At 42.5% G+C, this 24,786-nt stretch overlaps 1 protein-coding gene across 1 annotated transcript in view; it reads left to right on the forward strand.

The window, feature by feature from the left end:
* Positions 1–20,059, forward strand: part of Ptpro (protein tyrosine phosphatase receptor type O) — a 103,173-nt gene extending 83,114 nt beyond the window's left edge. The window contains exons 22-27 of the mRNA XM_010638440.3: positions 1,670–1,804; positions 2,028–2,150; positions 6,635–6,789; positions 9,300–9,435; positions 13,994–14,114; positions 15,425–20,059. Of these exons, the coding sequence (XP_010636742.1) occupies positions 1,670–1,804; positions 2,028–2,150; positions 6,635–6,789; positions 9,300–9,435; positions 13,994–14,098 (654 nt within the window). The 3' untranslated portion in view covers positions 14,099–14,114; positions 15,425–20,059. The remainder of the gene's footprint in view (positions 1–1,669; positions 1,805–2,027; positions 2,151–6,634; positions 6,790–9,299; positions 9,436–13,993; positions 14,115–15,424) is intronic.
* The last annotated feature ends 4,727 nt before the right edge of the window (positions 20,060–24,786 follow it).

Below are 24,786 nucleotides of genomic sequence, written 5' to 3' on the forward strand. Positions count from 1 at the left end.
TTTTTTCTTTTTATTGAGTTTATTGGTACAATCTAGGTATACAATACAGTTACATTCATCATTGGGATTCTGTACCTTTACATAATAGGTCTTGATTCTCAGTTTTTCCCCTTGTCCCTGCCCTCCCTTCACCCCCTCCTCCCCTACCCATTTACAAACACTTTATTTCCATTTTTTCATATTTTTTTCCTCTCCCTTATTACCTTTCCCCCACCCTTCCCATTTTCCCTACACCTTTAGCCCTTTACTTCCTATTTCACATTATTAATTATCTCATTAGGATCCTGTGTACTATTATAGTTTTTCACACCAAAGAAACTATTCAGTATTTCAGTTAAGGAAATCTCTGTATGAACATTAAAAATAGGAATCCTAAAATAAAACTAAAAAGAAAAGTAAAAGAGAAAAGGCAATGATGTAACATTAAAATAATCCTTAATTCTGGAGATGAAAATGGTCCCTGAACATATTTAAATTGCTTGTTGCTCTTATAGTCTTATTTTATTCTTTTTTTCATTATTTAGAGAATACTTTATTAGTTTCTGTAATCAAACCCACGTAGATATGACCTTACATATTTAGTACGATGTGTTACCCTGTATACATGGAACAAAAAATAAAAATAAAAATATTAACATTTCTAGACCAATATGGTTGTCCATTTCTATACAATGCCAACTCAACACAGTAAATTGGGATGACTTTTTGCAAAATTGGCAGCACCATTAAAGTTTCCCAAAATTCAATTTATATATATACATATATATATGTATATATATATTTATATTTATATAAATATATGTATATATTTATATTTATATAAATATATGTGTATATATATTTATATTTATATAAATATATGTGTATATATATTTATATTTGTATTTATATAAATATATGTGTATATACATTTATATTTATATAAATATATGTGTATGTAAATTTATATTTATATAAAAAGACTAATAATAGCAGCATGTAATGCATTGATAGAAGCAACAGCTTTTCCAAGTTCTGCAGTCATCTGAACAAAACTATAGACATTCAGAACATTCCATTAAAAAAAACAAAAGAAACAAAGAAAAGAATAACATCCGGAAAACAGCAAAGTTCTGTTGCTGTTGTGGTACCTGGCACCATTTTTTTTTATTAGGACTGTGCTTTATCAGAGCTACATTTAATGATATTACTCTAGAATGTTCTCTTTCCAGATGATGATTAAGATGCTAATAAAAAAACTAATATTGTAGTTGTTCTTGTTATTGTCATAAAAAGATATGGATATGATTTCATAGGCTCACAGAAAACAGTGCTTAAAATCACACAGACCTGGCCGGGCGTGGTGGCGCACCCCGGTAATCTCAGCACTCAGGAGGCTGAGGCAGGAGGATCACTGTGAGTTTGAGACCAGACTGGGCTACATAGTCAGTTCCAGGTCAGTCTCAACTATACAGTGAGACCCTGTCTCAAAAAACAAAACAAACAAAAAAAATCACACAGACCTATACAGTCAATTGCTCTGATGGCCTTTCTGATCCAAAAGAGGAAAACATTTGTGTGATCCTTTGCCGGTTTTATTGTCAGTCCATTGTCAGTTTTCCCCACTGGGGTGGAGTAACATTTGATATTGACTGTAGCTGATTAAATAACTTTATTACTTATCTTTCAGGGATACAACTCACCCCAAGAGTATATCGCCACCCAGGGGCCACTGCCTGAAACCAGGAATGACTTTTGGAAGATGGTCCTACAGCAGAAGTCTCAGATCATTGTCATGCTCACTCAGTGTAATGAGAAAAGGAGGGTGCGTACCTAATCAGACTGTCCCCACTTCGCAGCAACATCTGCCAACCACTGCCCCTGACCAAGTGTTTACTGTGCAGCAGAAACTGCCACACTGTTTGATTTTTCATTCTCATGATAGTCCTATATGGTTCTTCAGAAGCAATTGCCTTTGCTTTCCCTAAATGAATTTAAATTCCTCCCTTGCTGGTTCGTTTTAAAGGCTTGCGTTATTTTCACTTCAGGTAAAATGTGACCACTACTGGCCATTCACGGAAGAACCCATAGCTTATGGAGACATCACTGTGGAGATGATCTCAGAGGAAGAACAGGATGACTGGGCCCGTAGACACTTCCGGATCAATTATGTAAGTCTCCCCGTGGGAATGCTGGCTTACCCACACCCACCCTCAATTCCCAGAGACCAACACCCTGCCATGTGTGACAAAGAGCACTTTAAACATTGCGGCTCTGCCTCCTTCGAGAGAAAAATTCCACTTTTAGTGGGTTGTTTCCCATTTAGTGGAGGATGGTATCGATGAGGTGGTTGGCCTGGAGGGCCAAGCAGATGGAACAAAGTCTGCACTAGTCCATCTCCAATGAGCCTAGAGAAATAGAAGACCTAGCTGATCATCACTTACAGAGGATGTCTGCGGAGAGAAGTGCTCTCATTATTTATATTAACCATAGATACATTCGTGTATGCAAGGCACACTAAAATTATAAACACTTAAACCATGATTTGCTGTCTGGGTTTGCGGTTTTCTTTCCTTATTTTGTTTTGTTTTGGTTTTAATTAGACCTTATTAGTCACGGTTCCATGTTGAGCTTGAAGTGCTAATGACTTCTAATTGTTGCTATGTTAGAAAAGTCTGTTTTTCTCGCAAGGCCTCCTATCTCTCTGATGACAAGTCTTGGAGACTGCTGAATATTTCTGTGTCAGGCTTAGGTGATAACTTCAGTCAAGCTACCGTCTACCTATAAACAGTTCATGGATACACAGCTTTTACTAGCATTGTCTACTACAACATGCTGTTTGTTGAAGGCAGAATTTAATAGGAGACTTCTCGTTGATGTTAATATGGTCTTCCCTGAATAGAAACAACCTTACAAATGGCATAGACTATGGGACAGCAAACTAGTCTGCAGACCAAATTGACCTACAGATGGTTTCTGCACCTTTTACTGACTGAAAAAAATTTAATGAACATTTCATGTATAAATCATGTTAAATTGGAATTTCAGTGTCCATAAAGAATACTTTACTGGGACACAGGTCTCATTTATGCATTGGCTATGGCTGTTGAACTACATCAAGCTTGAGTAGTTGCAACTCCAACTGCTCAAGTGTCTTAGTGGCTTTTCTTGTGGCTGAGACAAAATACCTGACACCCAAAGTTAAAGGAAGAAAGGCTTATTGTAGCTAACAGTTTGTACAAGTTTCAGTTCGGAGTTGGCTGGCTTCAAGGCAGGGTAGAATGGCAGAGGGGCATCGCAGGCAGAGGAGAAACAATTCGTGGTGGGCAAAAGGCAGCAAAGCAGAAAAATATTGAAGACTTAGCAGCAGCAACAACCTGCCTCTCCCTTTTATCCCTTCCAGGCTAATGTGTTTGGGTGATGCCACTCACACCCAGGGTAGGCCTTCCCGTTACTCGTACCCAGACCTCTGCCAAACTCATCAGTGGACTACTTTAGTAATCACACACCCCTAATCCCAGCATCACACACACTAGGTCCAGGCACCTTAGAAAAGACCCTTCTATGACTGCATGAGGCTTTGAAGGGACATCTAGATACAAGCCATAAAAATGAGCTACAAAACTAACAATTCTTACTATTTGGCCTTCTCCAGAAAGAGTTTGTTGACCCTTAGTATAAATAATGGAAACATTTTCCATATCAGTAATAATCCGAGCATCAGTAACTATGCCTTTATTGGTGATTATAAAAGCTGATCACTTATTGACCAATAGCAGTTAGCGACTGTGTTTCATGGTGTTCCATTTCTTTGCGTTGCCCTTTTCTCCCTTGTTCCCCAAGCACATGTCTACTCAAGCACAGTTTCCACTCCAATGTCCTGTCTTTATGGATCCCACCCTGGTCTCAGAGACCATTAGCTCTTTCCTCCCTCTGTACTTTCATACATACTAATCCATCACTGGACACTGGTTATAATTCTCTGTTCGGGTCTGTCTCCCCCAGGACACTATGAGTTTTATAATAAATCAGTGAATGAATTATTTCAAGAATTGCAAGGCACCATGTAAGTCAACAGACTTCCCAGCAGAGGAAATAGTTCACAATCCTGGTGCTGTTAGAAATGAGCTTTCTTTTTTTGGCTCTTCCAGAAACAAAGCTAGTGCAAACTGCTAAAGAAAGTAGAATAGATCTTCCTTAGGTTTGCATCGGGGGCAAAAACATTAGAGTACAAAACAGAACTATTCCCATGCTTGTTTCCTTGACAGGAAAGAGGCACATAGATCACGGCATGGCCAATAATGTGTTTCTTGTCTTTGGTCATAAATGATGACCTGTTTTTTAGTGACAGCCATGTGAAGGGCGTGAGCAGCAGGAATAAAACACTGGATAAGAATGTTTGCTTATAAGACATTTGTACAGTGGTTACAAACATCTGGTGCCAGAGCGCCCCCATTTGGCTGTAAGCATGAATGACCTAAAGTCTGAGCTCCTAAAATGAGCTACAATGACCACTGCGCTGTGCTAATAAATATATTTTTGTATTTGTTTCAATTTTGTGTAGATCCTTCTTTATTCATTCCATATTACTATGTGTAAAATTTTCAAATATGACAAGATAAAATTCTGTAAATAAGGAAATCAGAGTAAGAGAAATGTGGGATTAGCTAAGTAAGAAAAATCTAAAAGGGTTTCCCATTTAGCAAGAAAACATGTTTCTTTACAGGGACTTTGCATTTTGCTAATCAACTGGATGGCTGACAGCAATTCTAGGACTCTTGCCTTGTGGCTGTGAAGAGGCAAAACAATTTAGTGAGCCCTGATCTTGTGCACCTGACTAGTTTTAGCTGAATACATTTTCAGGTCAACTCTACCAAAATATGTGTTGTCCAATTCTTACATATGATTAGAATTTGGCATGTTTAGGGCCAAAGATTTAGCTCAGTGGCACTGCACCTGCCTCGCAAGCTCAAGGTTCTGAGTTCGATCCTTGGTACCAGGAAAAAAAAAAAGGCATTTTTGTGAACCTTTCTGGGAAAACCAAATTATCTAGTGACTGAGTCTCCTCAAATCCTGACAATACTGAATATTTGTTATTCCACACAATCCACTACACATACGTTACTTCTTGACATTCTCAAAGGCAGCAGTGAGTGCAGCCAGCATCTCTGTAGCCTTCATGCTCTGTGTGTCTAAGCAGCGTCCCTTAAACGGAGGTAGACAGGCGTTGCATTCTGCCTGTGGGGATGTGTGGGGACAACTGGTGCATCTGAAGCCATGATATTTTTATTTATGCCAATCATACATATTTATATATTTTGCTCATACACTTTATTCATACATTTACTAACTTAAATTTAAATTTTGCTGTGCTCAAGACCATTCCATTTGCATTTAACAATTAATTTCTCTTTGATACCCGATTGTATACTTTAGCTCTAAAGTCCCTGCCAAACTCATCGCCCAAGCCAAATTCTCCCAAGTTAGGATATAGAATTCCTTCCTCTCGGAGTATTATAGTCCCTCAGCAAGTTTGAGGGGTGAGGGGTGCACCAGACATTCGTAAGCCTGGGTTCAGAATTTTTCTGACAGTTGGCAAGAGAAGAATCAATTATTCTTCCAAATTAATGGAGATAAAGAGGAGTTGATCTAGAAGCACTTACATCCTAGTTGATATTTACTCAGATCGGGGGGAATAACCATGTATCTGATAGACCTATTTCCTGAAGATTCTCAGAATCAAGTACTTGAGTGACTGAGCAAGTGGTGATAATTGTGCAAGAATAGCAGTAGTAGCTAACAAGCACTTTCCTTCACAGACATGACCACCCTCATTGTGCACCATGATGCTGGTTACCAGTATCATTAGCCTCTCTCTAGTTAGGAGAAAACTGGAGCTCAGCAAGTCTGTCTCGGATCGGGTACCCTACTATCAAAACCAAGACAGGGAATCTCCATAAGCGATTGTTTTAACGTATATTCTTGGATAAACTTGGAAGGGGTCGAGTGAAGCACAACCAGAGGAAAAAAGCCACGGAGAGCTGGGGTTCACCGGTGTCTAAGCTGGAACACGAAGGGCGCCGTACTGAGGCGCTGTTTTGACACAGGGGCTACATCCCGCGCCGTGGTAGAGGTCAGGCGTTATCTGCCGGCTGCTTCCAGCAGAAAGATCAACCTCTTGGCATTTTCCAGCAAGGCAGCTCCCTATGGCTGAAGACAACACTCGGGAAAAGGGTACAGCTGTGTCATTAGCAGCAGCTGGAACAGGGGCGCGCCAGGCTAGCGAAAGGCTCCGAATAGGGCACCACTGTACCTTCCACAATGCTTATTTCATTGCCAAAGGCTTCTAAATGGCAGTCAGTATGCAAATCCTGATATGCTTAAACTCTCATCCCTAACTATATGGGCACAGCTTAGCATGCTGTCCTGCTGCTTCTTAAAGCTTTATCCAATTAGTGTTATTTTTTCAAGATCAATTTTTATGCCAACCAGAATTTTATTCCAGCTCTTTCCAGAGGTAGAAAGAGAAGTGTACCGACCAGGGTAGAATGTGGTACTTCCTTGTTCCATCCATTTGTGGGCTTTAGCGGAGGCCTGGGCGATGCTGACAGAGGACTGAGAGATTAATGCTTGTTTTTGGCTTTTTTCCTCAAAGGCAGATGAGATGCAGGATGTGATGCATTTTAATTACACAGCCTGGCCTGATCACGGAGTGCCCACAGCCAACGCTGCTGAGAGCATCCTACACTTCGTACACATGGTCCGACAGCAGGCAGCCAAGAGCAAAGGCCCCATGATCATTCACTGCAGGTAATCTCGTCTGGGCATTTCCTGTCACTCGGCAGGTACCCTCACCTGGGGTATTTCCTGTCACACATCAAGGCATTTTCTGTTTGCTTTTAAATAAAATAAATAGCCCATTATGCCATAAAACTCTAATAAAATTTAATCATAAGTGAATTAGGATTTTTTAAAAATCTCTGATTAACATCTTTCTTGTATACATGATTTACTTACAATATGAATGCTATATCTATAGCTTATGAGATAGATTATTATTTCAATTTGCAGAAGAAAAAAGATGAGGAGTAGCAAGATTGAGGAATTCACACAATTGGAACATAGAGGAATTAAGATTCAAAGCCAGGCATATGGGTCTCCAAAGGCCGTGCCTTAACTACTGTGTGTTATTATCTTGTCCATCAAGGATTCTGAAGGGTTATAACCTGCATAAATACAAGTAAAATTATAAATAATTTACCAGAGCTTAAAATTATATAACTAGACATAAAAGCAAGATGAAAGAAAAATAAAAATATTCAGCGTATTAAGAGAAACGTTTGCTGTGGTTGTGCTTCAGTATTGCTTCTAAGTTTTGAGACAGCTAAAAGCAAGTCCACAGTAATTCCACGAGGGAAAAGTTACCTTTGATGTAATCTTTCCTTCTCACTGAGTGAACACTGCTCCATCACAAGCTATCCCGGTGACACAGTGTTGCCCTAAAATTTTTATGCAACTGAAAAGATCAGGAGCCATAAATGCTGTCTGGCTGCATATCAGAAGGTCTGAGTGGGAGAAAGATGTTAAGGGAAGCAATGGCAGCCAAACCCACCTGGATAAATGTATAAAATTTATAACCCAAGATCTAAGATGTTGGCCTTTGTAAATTAGAATGGCTAGGTTGTGAGTGTGTGTGTGTGTGTGTGTGTGTGTGTGTGTGTGTGTGCTTGTGTAAGGAAGAAGGGACCTGCGCAAGCTAGGTTTCTGCTTAGAGAGGATATCGTTGCTGTCAACCCCCCTTATTCTTTCACAGTTTGAAAGCTATGCTTTAGCAATGGAGATTATCTCTTCTCAAAGCGAATCTTCCCAAGAGCAGAAAATAAAGCTGCTCAGCCGCAGGTCAAATGCGCACGGCCCTTTCACAGCACTTAGCAGTACAGCTCGGCGTGAGATTTTACAGGTGCTCACACAGTGGCAGATCATTTTACCTGAGAAGTCCTGGAAGGGGAGAGTTGTCTAGTAGAAAAAAGCAAACTAGACTCTGAGCGCAAGGATAGTAAAGTCGGCTTCTTCTAGCACATTCCACATGTAAGGTACGATTGAGATATATGGTGAATGTTTAAATTTCCTTTTTAAAAATCTTAATAGCCCTTCTTACTTTGAAAATACTTATCCCGTCATTGTTACTTTCTAAAGAATTTCTGGGAGGCTTCTTTTGTGACTGTCTTTACAAGGGGTGATCAAAACTACAGTGAATGCTGCCGCTGAGTGCCATCCAGCGGAGAGTCAGGCTCATGCAGACTTACAGTTTCTTCACCCACCTTGTCACTGGATCTGGCACTGTGTGAACACTGGCACTTGCCAAAGTCAAAATGACCTTGAAAGGTGAATGTTTTCAGTGGATTCAGAACTTTGAGGTAGCTACAACAGGACAATTACGGACTCTCACTAAAGAAGAATTCAGGAACTGAATTCAGAAAGTGATGAGAATTAAGGAATATGTGCCACACATTTTTTAATTTAAATATCCACTGTATATTCCAATCATGTGTCCTATCAATTAGCTTCAGATTTCTCTTTTCCCAGCATTTCCCAACATTATAATCCAGTTTGGGATCCTTTGGCTCTTCATTCCTATGGGTGATCAGAAGAAAAGGAGAGACAGCTTTAACATAGTGTCAGGCCTGGAGTGGGCAGCTGGCTGGCCCATGTGAGTCCACTTCAACCTTTAGAGACCAGATGAGCCTGGACCCAAGTATTTAATTTTATTATAAAGCAACTAAATACCTAGAAGATCTCTGGGAAACTGTAGCAGGCCCAAAACTCACTGGGGGGGGGATTTGTGCTGTGATTGTGAACTGAATTTAGGTGTGAAAGAGGCAGATACCTATGATCCCAGAGCTAGAGTGAGGGTGTGGACCTCTAAACTATACTTCTGGGTGGGTGCGGGGAATAAACTTGGAGTTTGTTCATAAGATGGGGCACTGTTGGGTGCACCAGCTCTTTGAGGGCAGGGAACAACTGCCCAGGGCATTCAGCATGGAGCCACTGCTTTTCTTCAGGGACAGAGAGGCCAGGAAGTGTGCAGCCAAGATGTTGCAGACCCCTCTCTCCTTAGGGGAGGGAGCAGGGATGGTCAGAAAAGTGACATCAGAAGGGCTCCAGCCACAACTATACTCTAAAACTCAGTTTGGTGGAGAACATCATCGGAAGTTTGGTTCCCTTCATAATAGTGCTACCTGCAGATTGTCGTTGTTGTTGTAAGAAATCCTCAGTTTACTTTCACCCATGTAACATGCAGTCTGAACTTTCTCCTGCAGCGCTGGTGTTGGGCGAACAGGGACCTTCATAGCCCTAGACCGGCTCTTACAGCACATTCGGGATCATGAGTTTGTGGACATCTTAGGGCTGGTATCAGAAATGAGGGCATACCGGATGTCTATGGTACAGACGGAGGTAAGCGTGTCAGAAATATGTACTTTCAAAGGCCCCTGACTGAAAAATGTACCATGATTCCACCTCCTGTTTCAAAACAACTGTCACAATGCATTTTCCATCTGCCTTTCTATCTTATTATGTGTTTAAACTGCTACAAAGTAAAAAAGAAATAGCTATGAGCCTCTAGAAAGTGCACAGTGACGACACTTTCGCTGGCGTCGCCTGCCCTTTATTAACCCAGAGCACATGGATGTGTGTGCAATGGGACGTACCCAAGAGTCCGTGGAAAGTAACAATGACCGAGCCAGCGCCACCAAGTGGACACTGTGTGGACTGCAGTGATTTAATCGATGCTAGGACTGCTCAGATAGCTCCTCCTCAGTTCTTTCTCTGTGTGGCTTCTGTTCCGGTTCATCGTTGACGATGACCCCACAGGTTTGATATGTTCGTTTGGCCTCATTTTAAAGATTTCCATCCCCATTACCTCCCAATCTACCAGCATCGCCCATCGAGCCCTTCATGGAAAGGAAAGGACCCGGGGAAGTGCTCTGTGCCCCGCTGCCTCCTCTTTTCCTGCCCTCCCTGGAGGCCTTGCACTGTGCCTTGTCTGGCTGCACCGTCCTGGACCCCTGCGACAGGCGCGTGCTCAGAATCCCAGGCACCCAGCCGTGCGCTCCATTTACTGACTTCCTTCCAGGTAGCAGTAATTCTTGCCCTGGAGGAGCGTGTGTGGGAGAAGCGTTGTAGGACAGAATGCACCCTGGCCTGACCTCTTACTACTGGATTTTAAAAATACTTTGAAAATAGGATTAGAAGTTCCACCTGACCCAGCTATTGCCCTGCCGGGTATCTTCTCAAAAGAATTAAAAGCATCATATGACAGGGATATATGCGCACCCATGTTTATAGAGGCACAGTTTGTAATAGCTAAATCTTGAAAACAATCCAAATGCCCATCGACTATATATATGAATACTATGAGAAAAGAACCAAAAATCCCCAAACACAAAGCCTTTGTAAATAGGGAGGGGTGGATGGAGTGGAAGGGAGGGCAGGGGAATGGGGAAAAATGAGAACCAAGATACATCACGTATCGGCACAAATTCCCAGTGATGACTGTGATCATAATGTGTACCTAAAAAGTACCAATAAAGTTAACTTAAAAGAAAGGAAAATAAAGGAGGAAAGAAAAGGAAGGAAGGAAGAAATAAGAGAGAGATGGAGGGAGGGAGGGAGGGAAAAGAGAAAACAAAACCTTGGTCTTTCTCTTGCTCTTCCGACCCAGCACCACTAGAGGTCAGCATAACTCAAAAAGCCTGGCTCATTGGCTGCTCTCTCTGGCTCAATCTGCTTCTTGTTGCCTTCTGATTTAAAATTGTGGATACAACCTTCACCTTCTCGTCACGAGTTTACAGTGTCTGGTCTCCCGGAGAAGCCTTGTACCTAGTAATTAAGTCGTGTTTTCTTAATCAGTCGGTGTTTTTTACTTTCACTTCCATAAATTTATATCCTAACATGTGATTAAACCTGCCCATTATGTATATTAATCTCCAAGCTTCAAAGGGCCAAACGCCTTTTATGTGTCTCGGATCTGACAAATTGTCTGCCCCTTCGCTTCAGTAATACCTCTTCTAACTTTGATTACGGCCTGTTCTCTTTTTTACTTTTCCTAACTTCAGAACCCTACCTTCTCCCAGCCACTCTGCTTCACATTTTCAACTCTTAATGTTTGTCTTCAATTCTACAGAGCCGAGAAAATGTTTCGCTTTGTTTTGTTTCCTTTTCTTGCCCCAAATTGCAGCTGTCTGACTTCCTTGTTTACAACAATATTTCAGGTTGACATCTCCATGGAAACAGACTTTTTAAAGTATGATCTCCCTTCCCTGAAAGTCAGCAAACGGGCAGAGGCCTCAGACTACTGTTTCTTCTCAACTGCTCAGGATTTTGCCACGATGTTTTTCAGTTCTGGTTATTTATTTGTGTGTATTTTGTTGGAACACGTCCATTTACCTTTATTTTTCATCATTCATCTGCTTGCCACGTTTCAACCTTTATTTTGAATCCAGCTTGATTTACCTAACACTGCCCTTTGGCCCATTCACGTTCAAATCCTGTTGTCTTCTAATTTACTAAGTTAATCAGAAGTAATAAGTAATAAGTCATACAAGGACAGACTCGCGCTGCAGTTGTCTTTTGCGCAGAATCCACCCTGGGACTTAGTCCCATATTTCTTCCCATCTCTGGTTCTAATTTTCTCACCTTTCCCATGATCCTACCTTAGTCTATAAATGGCAGAAGGAACTGATCAGATTGGCTGGGTCTCAGTGCCTGTGCCTTACCTGATCACCACAGGCTGAGTGGCTGAGTGCTGCGTTCACCTACTCTCCTCCACTTTCTCCAGAGGCTGCTTACCGAGTACCACACTGGGAGAAGGCCTGGGTCTCGGCCTTCCCCCTCTGTCACGTCTCCTCTCAAGTTCCTGTTTCTCCTCTCTAAAATGTGCACCCCAGTTCTCATGAATTGTGGTAAAGTACTCACAATCCAAATACCAGCATCTAGAGAAGTTCTTCGGAACTGTAAAAGTACCACCTCTGGGTGGCTGTCACCTCTCTTGGGCTCCCTTCTACTTTTGCCAAATATTTTTGTTTGGTCTTCCTCCAATAGCCTCTCCCAGGAGGTCGGTTAGGGCTCTGCCTTCGGCAAAATGTCCTCCCCACAGGCAGCTTGGATCTCTCAGGGACTCTCAGGAATGTGTCCAAAAATGGTCTCTCATTTACTTTTCCTCTGGCCTTTGAAAAATTTTTTGACACAAGCTTCTTCCACTGGGTGGTTATAAAGTGAGGGTACAGGCAGTGTTGGTCTTCTTTATTCCCAGTGTTGCAAAAACACCAGAAACGTGAGGACCACGAGGGTCACTCAGGTACTGGTGCCATGCTGTCCCAACTCGCAGAAGATGTTTCCTGCCAAGCTCACTAAAAATACAGAGTAGGTGAGGGGCCAATCTAGTAAGGGTTGAAGTGCTTGTTTTATCCTTTGTATAAAGCTGTTGTATAAAAGCTATCTTAAAATCCTTGGGCCTCTGGACAGGATCTTATTTGGAGATTATATCTAATGGTATTACTTATAGAGAAACTAGGAAATAAAGAAAAAGGAGAGAGGATATACAATTACCTTTACTTCCTGAAAAAGTAACCTTAATATTTTATTAACTTCATTCAAGTATAACTTTCATAGAGTTGTGCTCATAAGTATGTGGCATCTGCACACAATGTTGTGAAAGCCATGGAAATATATACATATGTGTATGTATTTATATGGTCTAACTTTTCACCTAGTACTCAACTATGTATATATAGCAAATAGCCTAAAGCTTATAAATCCGATTTTAAAGACTTTCATTATAGATACACCATTGTTTATTTAAACCACTCTCCTTTTTTATAAAATATTTCATTGCAATTTTTCACTTTTCAATATTCCCTTGTCCACACTGTTTTTAGCGCTCTATTAATTTCACACCCACTAATAATAGGAAGTGAAGACTCACCAAACTTTAGTCATTGTTGAATGTTATCTTTCCCTGTTGCTTTGCTTAATTTATAGATGAAAAATAAGTGTTCATTTTTAACCTCTATTTCAATGTTTCCTCAGTTTACTGCAAATTCATTTAATAAGTGCAACCTAAGTGCTAGGCATTAATAATAAAAGAATAGGTCCTTTTCTTTAGGAATATTTGGTCTAGTGGTTGAAAGATTATACTTATTTTATTTGCCTGTATTACTGATTTGTGTGGCTTCTAAATAAAAGTCTTGATATTTTCCTGTAATTTTGAAAAATATTTTCCCTACTAGCTCCTGGCTTACCCTTTATTTCATTGGTTATGATTTTTTTTTTACACACAGTACTTTGAATTTTTCAATTTGTAATCTATATTCCTTTGCTTTTAGTTTCAGAAATTCCTTCCTTCAACTAATTAGAGAGGAATTAACATATTTTCCTCTCTATGTTATTTATTTAATTTATTCAACTTCCTAAAATTTATTTTACTTTGTCAAAACACTTCTGTGACTTATTAATTAAATATTTGTTGTCTTTAGCATTATGTAGTGATGATCTAGTATATTTCACTGTAACTTTACCTAATCATGCTGTGCTGTGTGCTTGAGCAGATCTTGCTGAGAGTAGATCTTAAGTGTTCCCAAAATAACAGCTACAAAAAGTAATTGGATTAGATGATGCATGCGTTAATTAGTTTGTGATAATCATTTCGCAATGTATATCTCATCACTGCATTATACACCTTAAAAGCATCACTTTGTGATTAATGTACTTCAGTGAATTTGAGGAAAGACATTCCTTGGAAAACAACAAAAAATGTAGTGGTGTCCTAAGTTTTGTTATTAATAACAATCCCTTCACAGTTTGATTACGTTGTATTTTCCAGTCACGGAATTATCTCCACAGCACTGAAAAGGGTCTCCTTTTACACCAGCTCCCCATCATTAAAATTGTCACAGTATTCAAACACTCCGTCTCCGTACACACTGAGACGCGTGCATGCCCTTTGTCGCTGCAGGAGCAGTACATTTTCATCCACCAGTGTGTGCAGCTGATGTGGGTGAAGAAGAAGCAGCAGTTCCGCATCAGCGATGTGATCTACGAGAATGTCAGCAAGTCCTAGTTTTGGACCCAGAGCGGTAAGCAGAGAACAACCCGTGCTTGGCGCTGTCTGAGAACAGCGGGCAGGGGCGTGATGGGATGGCGCAAAGGCTGACGGAGCCATTTGCTTGGGTTCTGGCCCTGCACACACCTTTCTGTGCAACTCTCGGCCACTCGGGGGTGACCGTGGGGGAGAACAACCCCATAATAGATCTTTGAGCTTCACTGAGCCTGCAGTAAGGAGGAGTGCGTTAGTTCTCCATTTCTGTAACATAGTAGTTACGAGGAGGTAAGAATAAGAGGTAATACTTAAGAGGAGGTGAGATTGCTTTTGGCTCAGGATTTCGGTCCCAGGTGCGCCCAGTCACTTTTAGGTCTGTGAGGAGCAGAATACCAAGGAGGCAGGAGCTTGTGGCAGAGGAGGCCTCTCAGATCATGGAGATCAGAAAGCAGAGAAAGAGAGAAAGGAAGGGGCTAGCATCCCAATGTACCATCCCAAGAGCATGTGCCTGATGACTGTTTCCTGCAGCTAGCCCATTTCCTGAAGTAATGTCACCGCCTGGGGGCCAGATCTTCAACACAAGGGATTCCAAGGCCACTCCAGGACACTAAGCCTACAAGTAGCTTCCACGACTCATAATGATTTTACTTCCATTCCCTCTACCCAGAACCTTAAATCATTCTGACATTGGACCTGTGCCTGTAGGGAAACCACTGTCCAATTCGATGTAGCTAGATATTTTGTGCAAACATTTGATTGACTAAAGGGAGAACAAAGGATTACAGAGGAGACATCATCTGGAGTGGACACTCAAAAAAAAAAAAAAAAAGAACAATGAGTTCTCAGAATGATGGGGTCTAAAAATGCCTTGATCGCACTCATTTTGGGAGCACGTGGTTGAAAAAGAAAATATCCAAAACCCCGTGTTCATATTTTGACTAAGAGATCGTATTTTGGAGTAAATAAGCTTGGTTGAGGTAGCAAGCAAACTGGGCATCTAGCGCCATGACAGAACGGGGAGGAGGCAGTGGTGCATTATGGGAAGAGTAACAGAACAAGAGGCATGTGAGGCAATAGCAGCTGGACAAGACTGGCATTGTACATCCCCATCCAACCACTGTACCTTTACATCTTTAAGAGAGAGGCAGAGCAGCAAGAGTGAGCAGAAAAGGTAATGGATAAGGAGGCACGGATAGGGAAAAATGTGTAGGTAGAAAGGCATTCAGTCCCACATCCACATGAGTTGTAAGGAGAGCAGGTGTTAGAGCAGAAGGAAGGTGGTGGAGACCCCAGGCTGCTGACCACTGACTGCCTCTCCCTCTCTCTCTCTCTCTCCCTCTCTCTCAGGAAAGAACATGCTCTGCACTCATCCTCCCTTGCTTTGAGAATTTGGGGGGTGGGGGGCCCAACTAGTCATTTGGCTAAAATGAGCCCTTGCTTTGTAGTATGTGGCCAAGGAGATAATTTATCTCACAGAAGCATTGGGAAGATTTAGCCTTAAAGAGCCTACAGTGTCTTTTGGACTCTTTCACTTCTGGACATTTAATGGAGCAAATTCAACAGGACATCAGAAATGCCGGCACTCTGCAGAGGGCGGGGACTATGAGACTTCTGAAGAGTTTGGCTGGCCCTCTCCTGGTTGAGCTGAGTTTTTTGTTTTGCTTTGTTTTGTTTTAAGTGCAATAATTTTTGTACACGTGTGATTTTATCAGAAAGTTGAACTGTTTTCTACCCGCGCCAATGATCAACCCCATAGCCCAGGAGGGGATAGGCACGGTTAGGGTCAAATTCATTATAGCTCATTATTTAAAAGAGGCACAGCCACACATAAGGAGATGATCACTGTACTTCAAAGAAAGTGAAGCAACAACGTATGTATGTATTCCAACCTTGAATGGGGAGGAGAGAGGGGCTTTACCCACAGATCAACTGCATACTTTTTCCTACTACAAATATGAAAAGCTGTACTTCAAAAGTAGAGTAGAAAAACAAATATTTGTCTAACTTATTCTAGTTCTTAATGGTTTTCTTCCTTATTAACTGTTGAGTGTTTCTTCTGTGGCCCTATTGGACTAAAGTCACTGTCTGGGTTCTTTTCAAGAAACCAGATCTGGTTCAGAAGAGTTTCAAGTCTGACCCTAAACTCTGTTGCTGTCTGAGCAGTCTTGGTGCCTAGAGTTCACATTTCCTTTTCTGTTGACCCACATCTTTGTGAGTGCTATTTCTCTGAGAAACTATACGCTGTGAGAAAGCACTTTCGTTCCCCTGAAGATTGGGAATCACGAAGTTACAGCAGTGAACTTCAGCATGCTGGGACGATGCTTGGACTTCCTTCTTTCATAATGTCAAGCGTCTCTGTGGATTCCCGCAGAGATCTCTTATGGGTTTGTTTTCTTTTGGGTTGTCAGTTTCATTTTTAACCTGTGTAAGTAGTACCATTTGATTTTTGAATTTTGTATAATTACGGTACTTGATTGTGCTTTGTGACATGAATACTGTCAAAATGGATATCGATGGCATTGTGGAACCTGTGACTTTGTGCCTCTTCCTGGGAAATGAGAGGTGAGGGTACAGATAAACAAAGGAAAGCATTCGGACTAAAGTAAGCACAAGCTTGCTGCCTCGCAGTGGCAAAGTGGCTATCACACGCTTTCCTGGGTCCACTGCCAGGAGGCCCGGTGCCTCTCTGTGTGTCTGCTCACGGCCCCTTCCAGACTCCCCTCCGTCCCTGATCATCTTCACGAAGCCGCAGATACAAGATCAGTTTCCAGTTTCATCAGAGACCTTAGTGACGGTGAAGGATGCCAGATGAACAGCTCTGCACCCCACCGACTCATGTCACTGAGAAGGCCTGGCCACAGAGCCCTGGCAGAGGTCTCACCCGAGCTGGCCAGCAGGGCTCAGTTTCACCTTGCGGGGTGAGTGGCAGAGGAAGTCCGTACCCTGCAGGTGAACAGCTTGGACTCCTGGGGCATTGTCCGTCTCTCCTCACCCCCTGTGTTCTACATCTTGTCTCCCTGATGCCACCTCCTCCTCTTCTCACTTTACTCTTGTATTTCCTCTCTTGGTCATTTTCATAGCACATCATGCCGTTCTCAGGAACAAACACAGTTAAAGGGAAGCGGCAAAGGTCACGTGTGTCGGTCTTAGATTCTCACACATGGATCTGCTGGGGGGAGGTGGGGCGTGGTGGGTGGGAAAGCTCATGCGCGTTTCCAGCACTGCCACAAGGAAGCTTTGAGAAGTTTTCTTGCCTGGAACGTGACTTCCCATGAAACAAAGCACTTCATAAATATTTCATGTTTTCCTTGAGCACCCCTTCACAGTAGGGATCAAATAACGCCAGATCGAGTTTCCCAAAAGAAAAGACGAAGTACCCGGGTTTAGACTGCAGAGTCAGAGGTTATATCACAGAAAGGTCGCAGAGAAGTGCTTTACCACATCATTCCTCTGTGTGTTTGCAGCCCTCACTCTGTTCACAGAAGCTCCTCAGCCTGCAGAGGTAGGAAAGGCATCCATCTAGCACAAGACTTGGGCTTTAATCCTGATAAGGACTTTGGAACTTATCTCCACTGAGGCTCAGTTAACAAGCTGCAGAATGATCTGACCATAGCTCCGTGTTTCATAGATACGAGTGCTGGATGTGCATTAGCATGTGCAGTTCAAACAGCCTGTGGAACACACAGAGCTAAAGACTTTAGAATTGCAAAATATTTGCCGTTAAGTGCTAGTAAGATCAAATTCCTTGCCTGCAAAAGACAATTTATGAAGTTCGTTGAGAAACTGCCATTAGGGTCTAATTTATAAACTTAATAATTAACACCAGTATATCTGTCACTACACATTGTGAAATTTTTTTTTCATTAGAAAAGAAAAAAAAAGTGACAGCAGCATTTTTTAAGTAGCCTTTTGTTTCCAATATAAGATCTAAATTTTCCCGCTGCAAAGACAAAGTGGCCCCTAAAATTTGAATTAGGTAAGTTTTTTACATTTTTAATGTCAGATTTTGTAGTGCCTCTCCTCTCCTAAAAGTTGTTCCCTGTCCCCCAAAAGTTGCCATATCTCCCAAGGGGATTGTGGCATCAACATGAAAAGCAGGAGCTTGAGGCTTTGGATCTGAATTTCCTGCAGGCTACACGATAGCTGCTTGCTAGAGGATTGGCCCTTTGCCAAGGAGTTAGAATTACAATTTGTAAGAGGCAAAATTGAGTCCAATTTGTAAGAGCCAAAATTCTCCCTGCTTTCGAGCAGGGAGGCCTTCCTTTGCACCTCGGGAAACGTGTGATGCAATGTGCTTCTAATAGCTGGCTCGCTTCCTAGATCACAGACCTCTAGGCTGGTACTGGCACAAGGATGGAGTCCAGGAGCCATGCCCATGACTGGATCCGACATTTGCTTTGGCCAAAGAGCAGCAAAAACATAACATCCAAAACTGCAGGCTTCTGCCCCCGATCTTCAACAGCCTAACTCAGATGCACGTGAAAGAAATCTCAGCCATGACAACTCTGAGCCCTGGCTTTCAGCGCAGGGGGGCGGGGGCTTTTATTTCCCATTTCAGCTGGTGTTTATCACAAGGCTTCACCCTGATGGGTCACTTGATTCCAGACAGAGTACAGCGTTGAGTTCTGGGAGCTGCGTTAAAGAGGCCCTGAGCAGCCTGGAGGTTATCCAGGCAGGGTCACCAGTACGGTTCGGAGTACATAAAAAATGGCAGGTCCGAGTAACAACACTGGGGGAAATGGGGCTGTTTGATCTCACATAGAGATTATTCATTCAACATTTGATCAGGTTCAAGGAATCAGTCATCGAATGGAAGGTTTCTTGGCCACCTGCAGCCATGTTAGGCATTATGATAGGCAGAAATGGAGAAATGGGTTTTTACATCATGTTAAGAATCAGTTTCATTGCTCGTGAATGAAAAGGAATCAGTCAAGTTTAGCTCAACATTTTTTCCTTTTATGTCCCAAAACTTTGACAATATATCTTCCCACCAGGCATGCCCACAAGCCAATATAATGGTAAGGTTTTGTTTTGTTTTGTTTTCAGGTACTTAGGATTGAACTCAGGGCCATCACACAGAACTACATCCCTGACCTTCCTACTCTCCTCCTTCCCTTCCCATCCTCCTCTTCCCCTTCCTTCTTACTTAGAGATGGTATCTCACCAAGTCACCCAGGCTAGGCGCAGATTTGTGATTCTCCTGACTGACCTGCAAGCTTTTTTTCTCCAGGGGCTCACCTATCGGAAGATCAGATAATCATTGCTTTTGCTGCCCACAGAGACCCTGCCTGGAACATGACTTCCTCCTCAGAGAGTTGCCAAGCTGGCTTTCCCCTGGCTCAGAGCAGGACTCATAGTAAGGGTCCTACTAGCCTAAGGATGTAAGAGATGCGTCCCTCAAGGACACAGGCTTGAAGCCCAAGTCCGTTTCTCTATGATAGGGAAAAGGTGCTGTAAGTGTATCACTGCCCAAGGCTGCACTGAAGAGAGCCAGGAAGAGCTGCTCTCACAGGCAGCAAGGATGGTGTTTTTGAGGCATGATCAAAATACACGGTGACTCTTTAAGCTTTGAGAAATTTAGTACAATAAAAAACACGGTGCGGTTAAACTCCCTTAAAATACTCACTGGAAGCACACTTACCCCATTATTTTATCCTACTTTCTGGAGCAGCTCTGGAATTCATCTTTTGTGAGTGTCTTTAAGATATACGAGCAAAGCTATGGTACGTGCTGCTGCCGGGCACCATCCAACAGAAAAGCAGGCTCACAGAGACACCGCTGCATGTCCTTCTCCACCTGAGCCACCAGATCTAGCACTGTGCTCGTCCCCAAAGTCAGAGTGACCATGAAAGATAAAGATCCTAAATCAACTCAAGACATGGAGGCAGCTTTGACAGTACAATTAAAGACAAGAGAGAGGCCTTTCAGAACTGCTTCAGAAAGTAGTGAAAATGATGGAATAAGTGAGTTCAAAGCAAGGGGGTATATTTTGAGGGGGACTCGTGACAATGTGTCCTTTACTCTAATAACTTTTTTCAAATTTAAACACTGACCGTACGTTTCAGTTGTACCTTGTACCCCTGACTCTCTGGTAGTTTTAGTTTCTTTCCGTGTACATTCTTTACATGTACCTTCGCTTCCTTCCAAATATCATAATGAGGTAAGAATGCTCACTGACCAGGTAGAAAAGTTTAAAAGAATCATCGGTCAAATTGTAGTAAGTGCTGGGCTATAAAGTTGAAGCAGGATTCCTACTCAGCTCTGTCCAGCCCCGAACACTTTTTCCCCAGTACTTTATAATATTTCTCATTCATACTTATTGATGTATTACAATAGAAGAGAATGAATAGATTCATCTCTAGGTAATATATTTAATATAGATCTAGGTCATATGTTTAATATAGAGGATAACCTTTCAATTTGAGAAATAGTGCATTTCAAATCCAATTCTCTGAATATCTCATGCCAGGCTCCATGGAAGAGGTTGTGACTCCTCCCCCCATTTCCTTTCCCTCCCCTCCCCACTTCCCCTTTAGCCATGTTCTTCCGAGAGGTTGTGACTTTGAAGATGGATGTGACCAGGTCCCTATTTCAAGTTTCCATTCCAGGAGGTCAAGTCAGAAGTGAAAGTTGGGGCAATAAAGTGTTACAGACACTGTGACATAAAGCATCTAGTAGAGGTCCAAGGGAAGGACAGCTAATTTTTTTCTGGGAAAGTCTGAAAAGACTACTCTGCCATATTATAGTCTTAAAGCTTGCAGGGCCACATTAAATAATATGAATGAGATGTGTTCATTCCTGCATTCAGCAAACATTCATAAAACACCCACTGTACATCAATTGCTGGGACCCCAAAGGGTGGACTGATCCTTTAATCCCGCCTCTGAACTATTTTTTCTCAAGTAAAATTGAAAATTTCTTTCCAGGCCTCTGCAGACAGCTCCAGTTCAGGCTTTGCTTGGCAGAACCAGTGAGCAAATGGAGGAGAGCTTATTGGAGCCACTGGAGTGATGGTGGGGCCGTGTGACTAATGCAGATGATGTAACTGATTCTGCTTCTGGTCACTGAGACACAGTACCTGATGCCCACAACTTAAAGGAAGAAGGGCTTAGTTTGGCTCATGGTTTCAAGGATGCAGTCCATGGTCAGCTGTCTCCAAGGCAGAAACATCATGTTAGAAGGGTATAGCAGAACAAAATGCTTAGTTCATGGTGGCTGGCCAGAAAGCAAGCAGGGTGGAGGAATGGCGCCAGAAAAGAAGGGGTCAGAACCAGACACAGCATCCAAGGTTACACCTGCATGACCCACCCAGACACACTCAGAAGTGTGGCGCACCAGCCCTCTAGGTGGCTCCCATTCCAACCAAGTTGACATATTCAAGTTTAACCACCACAGATTTTTAGCTCCTGGACCACAAAAATCTCCAGATGTAACTCAAACTCTCATGTCTTTCTCTCCCCCTGATCCAGCCCAGCCATCCTAACAGAGATGGTGATACCAAAACCTGAAAGGCACTTTTGACCCCGAATCACCATTTGGAGGGGGGCTTTTGCCTGTATTGGCCAATGATTTGATCAAGAAAGAGATTGCTGTTGTGCAAGTCCCTGAGATTCTGATGTCATCAACTTTTTCTTCATGCCTGTGGCAGCACAAGGATAAAACCTTTACAACTATATTTAATCTTAGCTGAAACAGAAGCTCTACAGGACTGTAGTCCCTGATACTCAATAAACCCAGTAAGCTTCTTAGAAGACAGGTTAGGGATGAAACAGAGATGCAAGATTAACCTACAATGCAAAACAAGGTCTCAGGGAAAGGCTACAGAAGCAACGATGGTTCTTTTCATAAACTTTTTAATACATGCATTCATCTTCAGAAGTGATTTTCATCCAAGTTATATCTCTCCTAAGCTTTTTTTTAAAAAAATAATTGCTTTCCAAATTCCACAAGAAGCCCATTGCACAGGTGATCCATTATATTTTTTAAAAAATCACACTAGATAAGCTATTGTAGCTGGCTCAGAGTCCTGTTACTCCTGTTAACAACAGATCCCAGGGTGGTTTCACTCCAGTATAAGCCCAAACACACAGGGATGCATAAGCCTTGTCAGGTGGAGTGATGGGATTACACTATCCTTTGCACTGTCTGTTCCGGCAAGCTCTAGGTTTGTGGGAAGGACTTCAAAGCCAACTGACACAGAATCTGCACATTAAAAGACCAAAGGGTAGCTTCAAGGAGGCAAAAATCACCCGCAACTATTACCTCCTTTACAAAGCACAGTGTTCAGAAGGGTTTGTTTATGTTCCAAACCATGTTAGCTCCTGTCATCCCTTAGACAGAAAACCTGGGAATAAATACAGGACAGGGCCAGCAGTAGAGCAGAGGTCAGTCATTTAGAACAAGAGACTGTGGGTGGAGAGACTTGAGCTATTACCCTGCTCCCAACAGTGACTCGACTGATCTGCAAAATGACACAGTTATGGTACCTTTCTCACAGAGCAGGGATGGCGAACCTTTTACGGACCAAGTGCCCAAACTGCAACCCAAAACCCACTTGCTTATTTCGAAGTGCCAACACTGCAACTAAACTTGAACACTGTTACCCAATGCTCAGCTGCTGGGGTGACTTGGCTCATGTACAGACAGAGAGGGCTCTGCGTGCCCACGCTACCACTGTCCTAGAGTATCTGAATCAGTTCTTAACCAGCTATAAAAATCCCATAGACTGAGTGGCTTAAACACAATAGAAATTCATTTCTCAGTTCTGGAGGTTCAAAGTCTGCGGGCAGAGTTGCAGCAAGGTCAGCCTGTCAGCCTCTTGCCTCACTCTCACAGGGAAGATAGAGAGAGAAAACCGTCTAGGGTCCCCTTCAGGAGGGCTCCAACATTAATCACATAATTACTTCCCAAGGCCTTACTTCCTAATACTATCACACTGGAAGTTACTTTCAACCTATAAATGGGGAGGTAGCAAGCAAGTCCCTCACATAGAGTCCACCATGCAGGCTAGCCTGGATTCTGTCACAGATTCCCTTATAGCATCTAGAGCTGGTCCCCAACTTATACTGGCTTCATTTCCCCAGGATGACACCTCTCCTCCCTTCCCTCCCTGTCTGCCTCAGAGTCCCAGGCTTCAGCATATAAATATATCATAGAGGCACAGTGCCAAAGCCTGAGCCTCTCTGGGTGAGTTCTCGATTGCCCAGGCCTAGCTTTGAACTTCAATTCTCTACCAACAAATGCACAGAGCAAGGTGTGCCTTTTATGTGTAGTGCTTGCAACCCCTCAGCGAAGCCATCTCCTGCAGAGCAATACCAGGGCCTGGTTCACATTCAGTGGCGACATCTGTAATTGCCCAGTCTGTGCAGATTCATTCTAACAAAACTTTGTCCAAGAAGATCAGCACCTCTGAGACAAGGAAGCCAATCTGTACAAACAATAGCATGTAAGTCTGCCTGCATCGGTTAAGAATAGAGGCATGGGGTAAGCATACACCACTTGTGACCATTGCTTAATCCCTCTGTGAACTGCTTTCCTTGTTAATGGGAATAAGAGCTTCCTCTGCGGAGCTGTGCTGAGAATTAAATGGAAAGCCCTTGGCATGGTGCCTGGTGATTTGGGGCTGCAGGATGGCATCACTGAAACAGTGCAGCCTTTCCAGTCACACAGTCCTGCACTCTGGCGCTTATGAGAAGTGTGACCTTCAGAAGTCGGAGATGCCTACTATCTCTGAGCCTAAGTGGCCACACACATACACAGACAGACACACACAGAGTAATATCAACTTTCTGGAGTTGTGGGAAAACTTGTCACTGGTTAAGGCACTAGTCAAGGGCCTTGCAGAATGGGCATTAAATAAATGCTGTATGATTGTCCAAATCTATGAATCTGTCTCTTTCTCTCCATGTTTATTTATTTTTGGTACCAGGGATCGAACTTGGGACCTTTACTTGCGAGTCAGGTGGCAGAACCACTGAGCCAAATCCCCTCTCTGCACATTTAGATCATCAACTCATCCTACTGCATGTTCACCTGCAAGAGCCTTCAAAGAAGAGGGAGCCTATGGACTAGTGATTTCCAAATGAGGCTCCAAGCCTCTCTTCTGCACATCAACCAGAAGAAATGATTTTACCTGCTTTCTGCAACCGTGTATTAGATAAAATGCCATTAAACCCTTTTTCCTTTAAAACCTTTTATATACTGACCTATATTTGGGAGAAAAGATTTGTATGAAACCCAAATTTCATTCTTCCATATACTGTGACCTTTTACAAGCTGCTTAACTTACCCAAGTTTTAATTTCCTCATTTGTAAGGTGGGGATATATGTGAGATTCTCCTCACACACATTCATTTCATTTGCTTTTTCTTAAGTATAGGCAGCGGGGACAGAAGGCCTTACCATATGATAGCAACTCAGAATAAGAAACTAAAATGGTAAAACCCATAGGACCCATGAATTTTAATTCTTACACACATGTGCATGTGTGTGCACGTGTGTGTATCATTCCCAGTTTTCCTACAGACTCAAGAGCCAATGTGTTCATTTTTGGTGACAAAAAGAATGATTGAAGCTGGAACAAATCATGTTTGACACCACAGCCAGATCTGAAGGGAAACATTGGGGGCTTTCCCACCCAGAGAAGCCCAGAAAGGAGCAGGAAGAGCGGGATCTCAACTGCCTGGGTGTCAGGAGGGGAGGAGTGCCTG

Source organism: Fukomys damarensis, unplaced genomic scaffold, assembly GCF_012274545.1.
Source record: "Fukomys damarensis isolate Sample0158 unplaced genomic scaffold, DMR_v1.0_HiC HiC_scaffold_19, whole genome shotgun sequence".
Lineage (NCBI taxonomy): Eukaryota > Metazoa > Chordata > Mammalia > Rodentia > Bathyergidae > Fukomys > Fukomys damarensis.